The sequence below is a fragment of the Amblyraja radiata genome, chromosome 7 (genome assembly GCF_010909765.2).
Source record: "Amblyraja radiata isolate CabotCenter1 chromosome 7, sAmbRad1.1.pri, whole genome shotgun sequence".
Classification (NCBI taxonomy): domain Eukaryota; kingdom Metazoa; phylum Chordata; class Chondrichthyes; order Rajiformes; family Rajidae; genus Amblyraja; species Amblyraja radiata.
In genome coordinates, this window is record NC_045962.1 from 67,717,796 (window position 1) to 67,724,463 (window position 6,668).

Genomic DNA, 6,668 nt, shown 5'->3' on the forward strand with positions numbered 1-6,668 from the left:
TTGTCGTAAAGTTTGTAGTATGTTCTGATAATCCTAATATTATTAATTTTGGCTCTGGGTCCAATTGGATATTGATAACTTCAGAAATAATTTTTAAAATGTCCACCCAGACATTTTGAATTTTTATACAAGTTACAAAGGTATGCATTGTTGGCTTCTTGAAATTGACATCTATCACAAAGAGCGGAAAATATTTGGAAAAATCATATTTAATTTTACCTTCGAATAATGTAGTCTGTATAATATTTGAATTGAATCAAGGAGTGTCTAGCATTTAGCGAACAGTGATTTATATATTGTAAACTTTCATCCCATGTGTCTTTTATTATGGGTTGAGCCAACTCGTCTTCCCATGCTCGTCTACATGATTCTGAAAACGGGACCTCAGTATCTAAGAGGATATTATAAATATAAGATATTAATTTATTTGTGTTGGGATGTCTATTCAAACATTCATCAAGGGTTTCTGGTACAAGTCTGTAATCTTGCATTTGTAGTTTTACATAGTCTCTAAGTTGCAGATATCTAAAAAAATGATTAGCGTGTAACTCGTATTTCTGTTGTAGTTCCTGAAATGAGAGAAAAATACCATTTTGGTAAAGGTCTCCCCCTGTTTCAATTCCATGGGTTTTCCATTGAACAAATCCTCTATCTAGAACAGACTGGTTTAAAAGAAGGGTTATTTGCAATCGGGGAAAAAAGGGGATAAATTACCCAATTTTAGAGTGGGTTTTAGTTGTTTCCACATACGTATAGCACTATGTATAATCGGATTTCCTCCGTATGTTTTTTTATTCAAATTAATCGGAGCTAAAAGACTGACCTATAATATTTATTTGCAATGGAATATCACTCAAATATGGATTACATTAGTCCATACAATACGATACGATAGAACTTTATTGTTTCCAGGAGGAAAATTTGTCTGCCAACAGTCATGAAACACAACAAGATGCATGGAACATGAAATTAAAGTGACGAGTGGAAAGACCAGGATTGGGGATGTTCAAAGATTGTGGAGGGGGAAGGAGAATCAGTCTACCCTATGACAGAAGGGGGAGGAGTTGTACAGCTTGATAGCCACAGGGAAAAATGATCTTTTGTGGCATACACTGTAGAAGCAACTAAGCAAGTTAGGAAGTAACATTTTATATTCTATTCTGTGCACTAAATGTGTCAAACTAACATCTTAAATGGGATTTCTTTGATCACTATTTGTCTTTATTGGTTTACTGAATACAGAATAGGCAAATAGCAACTCTTAAATGCAGCCTTTTTTTTTTAACTAAACTGAGGACAGATGGTGTTTGGCCCAGATTGAAAAACATTGTTGAGATGGCCTATTGACGGATTGTGAAGTCTATAGAGGGATCTATTCAGGTTTTAATCATTTTGTTTTTGACCAAATTCATATCAGTAAGTCAGAAATCAGTCCATCTTCAGGATTGTAATAGTTCACCTGTATTAGTCCATCTTCAACCAATTAAGATACGATAGTGGTGGTTAAGAAGCTCTTAGAAAGACACATGGTTCTGGACATGTATGGGTCATGTTCAGGCAAATAAGATTAGTATATCTTGGCACCATTTTCGGCCCAGAAGTTGTGGGCCAAAGGGCCTGATCCTGTGCAGTACTTTTTTATGTTCAATGTTTCATGTTCTAATTAGTGGAATGAAACTGACTGACTGGTTCAAAAACTTTGATCTCTTTTCTCTTTTTTTAAATTCCAGGGTAATAGCAAAGTCAATGGTGAACCTGATGGTGTCGCAAAGTTTAGGCATCGTATTTGGACCAACTCTTATGTGGCCTGAAATGGAAAATTCAAATATGGCAGTGAACATGATGTACCAAAACCAGATAATCGATCTGATACTTACCGAGCATGCTGAAATCTTCAACCCCGAGGGGTTGTGAGCGTGCCGTACTCCCAGAGGTTAATCTTGCTCTCAGATATGATGTTTGTGAAAACATTGTTAATTTGTGGTTCTGCTGCATGCACAAGGTTGCGAGCACATTAGCATGCTCATTTTTTTTGTTTTTTCCCTCAGTTTCATTTATATTAATCTGTACAGATTAATTTTACCTGGAATTGTGCTTTTATTATTTTGTTTTGTTTTTAATCACCGATTGATGGTTGCTTATTTTTATATGATTCAGTACAAACTATTTGGACAAAAGTGCCTTTACTTTTCTAATCTAAAATATTCTGCTAATATTGGCCAGATTGCAGTCAAACTCAAACTGCATGATTATTTGAACAGTCAGTGATTGAAGACAACAAAATGTAATTTTAATTATTAAAATAGAGTAAATTAAAGGGCATATTTTTAACGTTATTTTTTTTAAAGGAATAGTCTGGAGAATATCACTTATCGCTTTGGAACATTTCAGAAAAGATAAAGGACATCTCTTTATAGCAAGGCATAAAGAACTATCTCATAAATAATTTAAGGCAGTCAAAAATGCTGGAGAAACTCAGCAGGTGAGGCAGCATCTATGGAATGAAGAGATAGGTGACGTTTCGGATCGAGACCCTTCTTCAATTTACTCAGTTAATTGAGCTTGAGGAATATAATAGTTTAAGGTCTTCATAGACTTGGATACGGATCATCGATGATTGATTGGTGGAACATATATAGGGATCAATAGGCCCACCGCTGCTCTTATATTTTCCTCCACCCTTGTCCACCAAATCTGGGCCTCTGCTTTAGATTTCTCACTGCACTCATCTATTCAAAGCCCCACCCCTGCTTCCTGGGTAATTAAATCTGATATCTGATTTATCCCAATTCCTCATCCATCTGAATATCACACCAAGCAACAAACTAATCATCACATACTCTTCATCACATAAACTATTTCATTAAAAAAATCAAGGCTTGTGACCAAATACTAAGTGTCTTTTGCTCTTTCGATAGATGTGGGTGTAGATAGTCAAATCAGCATTTACTGACAAACTTAATTTTCCTTGAAATGTGTAGCATTCTGGGTCACTCCCAGGTTAGAAGAAGGATCAGATTACAACAGATTAATAAAGTTTGTGTCAATTGAGGATTTTGTCTGATCTGTTCCATGAGATTGAATAATTTGATTGAAGAAGGGTTTTGACGCAAAACGCCAACTATCCATGTTCTCCGGAGATGCTGCCTCACCTGCTGAGTTACTCCAGCACTTTGTGCCCTTTTGTGTATTAAACAGCATCTGCAGTTCTTGTTTCTACAGATTATCAAAACTTATTGCCAAGTATGAAGAATTAGCACTCATGAAGTAGTAGAGGGTTGCTGGCAATGATGACAAAGTTGCCAAGTGTTAATATTGCAATAACTTTCTAATTAACCAATTATAGCTACTTGTACATCGATCAACTTTTTTTTATACCCAGTCTCATAGATACAACTTCGGGTTTGATCAATGGTTAATTCAATAATTCACTGGAAGATTGCTTTTCTCTTTGAGCAATGAAGCTATCCTAACAAACAGAAAAGCTATTTCATGTTATCTTTAAGACTGGGTTTCTCCTACTGATATTTTGCTTTTCGTGTTTGCTAGGTTCCTTTTTCACTTCCGCTGACTTTCGCACTCAGAGGTTTACCTCATGCCAGACAGTTTATTTTCTGAAAGACAAAATGTTGGCTTTTTTTCCCCCTCACTGAGGTGAGAAAGTTCTACCCACCTACAAAAATTTGGCTTTGAACTGGTAACACTGATCACGCATGTTTGCTGGACTCAAAGGTGCGAGCCAGGCAGATCTGAAGCCCAGCCCATGCTAATTTTCTCATCAAAAACCACTTCCAGTAGGGTGTGAACTAAGCGTTGTCTTAACATCCAGTCCTCATGCATGAATCACTTTCAACTGATTATTGATTGAGTTAACAAAAAGCTCAATGAGTTTTACACAACCGTTGAAGGGGCATTGCTGGCAGGAATTTACAGCTCGCAAGGCCAGATTTCTCCAGAGACAACACGGAATACAACTCCTTGTATTTGATCTGCAAGGTTTGGATACAGAGACTTGCTGAATTTGGAAAAAGGTGCCTTCCGCACAAAAGACTGAAAATTAAAGTCCAACATTTGCTATTGACTTTGAGTCTCTAAATTGTCAACACACAGTGGCAGCTGAAAAAATAACTTCAATATACAATCTCCAAATGTCTTCTCTCTCACTTAATAAGAGAACATATTGTGACTCTGTTGGTACTGCAATACTGATAATATTTGTTTTTATTATTTAGTACCTGTATTCTTAAAAATTAAACATAAAATATGTTGTATAAATATTTCTCTGTATCTGCTTTGTGAAAGAGCAGGATTATCTCCTAATAATGTTATGGAAATATATGTCAAGAAATCAGCAAAATTTAGAAAGTTATTGCAATAACAGCTTTTGGCAGTTTTGATGATCAGCCTTTCCGAATTAGATCCATTTTCGAATTCCGGTCACATGATGTTGTGCCGATAGGAATTGACAAAAAAAAAGCGTCCTGCAACTATGTAATTCATTGAGTTCCTAACAAACCAACTGCGCAGATAAACCATTTTCAGATGGTTGTATGCTTGTGTCAAGATGTGAACACTGCAAGGACAGGGTTTAATCGAGATTCCAGGTCTATTTCTAAATCGCTCTTCAACATGAAAAACTGACAAGAGAAAACATTTGTTTTCTGATCAATTATCATTGTACAATTCAGAAAAGGGGAACTTATAGAAGAAAAAGGGACGCAGCTTTCTAAATTATATCACCTGATAGTGGTTGCTGAAGCCCAATTTTATTCGAGTTTTAACATCAAGTGAGAACAACGACTATTCAACCAAAATATATGTCTGAGTGACCAAATTATATTTCATCTTTTTTAAGTGATATTGGCCTTTATGGAACAACCCTAAATAAAATGTCTCCCAAATTGCTATCTATTGTGCAACAATTTTGTATACTTCAATTGTAAGCAAAATTGTACAGGTATCTCTCTGGTTTTGCTAGGTAAATGCATTACCATTTTTCCACCATGTTATCTGTTTTGAAATTGAAAATAAAATTGGAACTGCTTAAGCTTCTTGCACAACATCAACTCATCTGATTTATTTTTTTCTGGCTTTCTTTTGAACCAAAGGCTGTTTCATTTCCATTATTTCTACTTTATGATTCACATTATATTTATAGCCCATATACAGTAAATGAGTGGACATTCAATTCCTCAGTTTTTGCTAAATATAACACTCACATGCATGAACTGGTAGATAAAGAAAGACTAATATTTCCTAGCTTGCTTTCTACCAGCTTGCCTTCCACTAACCCTTTACTTCATATAATTCTCACACAATGAAGTTATGGACTAATCATAGCAACCAATGCGTATCAATCAGAACAGTATGTGGTAGTAAGGAAATCATAAATCCAAGGAAATCATAGATCCAAAATTAACTTATTATCTCAACCACATGACTGACAAAATGGCCTGAATCCAAAATAATTTCTGTATAAAGACTATCCTGTTTGTTTTAGAATGATATTAATGCTTCCATTGTCTCAAGCCTGTTCCAAGTTTGACAAAATGCTCTGTTTTTTTCTGCAGATTAGTTTTGAAATTACTCCATTACTTCACCTTTCCAAATGTGGTGAAATAAATTATAGTGTTATATAGTTCTAGAAATAGTCATTATTAAACTTCCCATTTATTGTCTTTCACTGGTCATTTGCACCAACCAAATATCCAGTCTCAGCTCCAGGGAAACACTGAGTTTGCCTTTGAACCCTTATCAGAGAAGCAGAGAACAGTGGAAGGAGATACATTTCAGGTAGGTGACATTCAGCCTGTGGTGTAAAGATCACGGGAAAAAAAACATGGGGGTAAACCAACAGGGGATAAAATTGTACTGATCTGTTGCCAGAAGAATATATGTTTATAATGACATCTTTGGTACACAACACTTCCTTGTGTTGCACAATCATCCATTTTATATTGCAAAGAATGCTGAGAAAATAGAAAAACATCACATGCACTACTATAAATAATGTTTTTGTACTATAAAAAGAATAATGCATATAATCTGTGGTGTTCATTTCCTATATGTATAGATGTATATATAAAAATATTTGAAATAGAACTGCTTGAACTTGAATATGTAGCTTTATAATATCAAAGTAACATGCATAATATTACTCCACTGACTTTAGATTAAGAGTAACGAACCACTGCAGTGAACTTCGTAGAGATCATTTATCACCAAATTAATTATTTTCAGAAGTCCGGGTCTTAATCCTGCCTTCGATCCTCAGGTGGGCATGATAACCATTACTTGCTGGGTAGTTATGGCTGATCAAAGCACGTATAAATCAATAACCAACACATTGGGCTTGCATTACATGGGTAGACCCTGACAGTGCTAAGCCCACCCAGTAAATAATGGGCAGGTTTCCGTTCATTTTTGACTTACCTTCTGCACAAAGTTCAGATAGGACTCATTTGGAACCTAAACAAATCCAATGGATTGCTGCCAAAACAGAGCAGAAACAACCATGGATTGTCTATCCCAAACACTGTAAAAATAATTTACCTTACTACTTAACTATAACGAGAAACACTTTGAATTCTTCCCACTGATAGTTCTGGCAGTATATGGGGTTTTTTACTACTGCATCTTCACTGGGCATGTATTTAATTTTTTGCACT

The 6,668-nt window shown here is 35.5% G+C and overlaps 1 protein-coding gene across 1 annotated transcript in view; it reads left to right on the forward strand.

Annotated features, from left to right (window-relative positions):
* Nucleotides 1-5,055, forward strand: part of arhgap15 (Rho GTPase activating protein 15) — a 722,875-nt gene extending 717,820 nt beyond the window's left edge. The window contains exon 15 of the mRNA XM_033024704.1: nt 1,731-5,055. Coding sequence (XP_032880595.1) covers nt 1,731-1,914 — 184 coding nt within the window. The 3' untranslated portion in view covers nt 1,915-5,055. The remainder of the gene's footprint in view (nt 1-1,730) is intronic.
* The last annotated feature ends 1,613 nt before the right edge of the window (nt 5,056-6,668 follow it).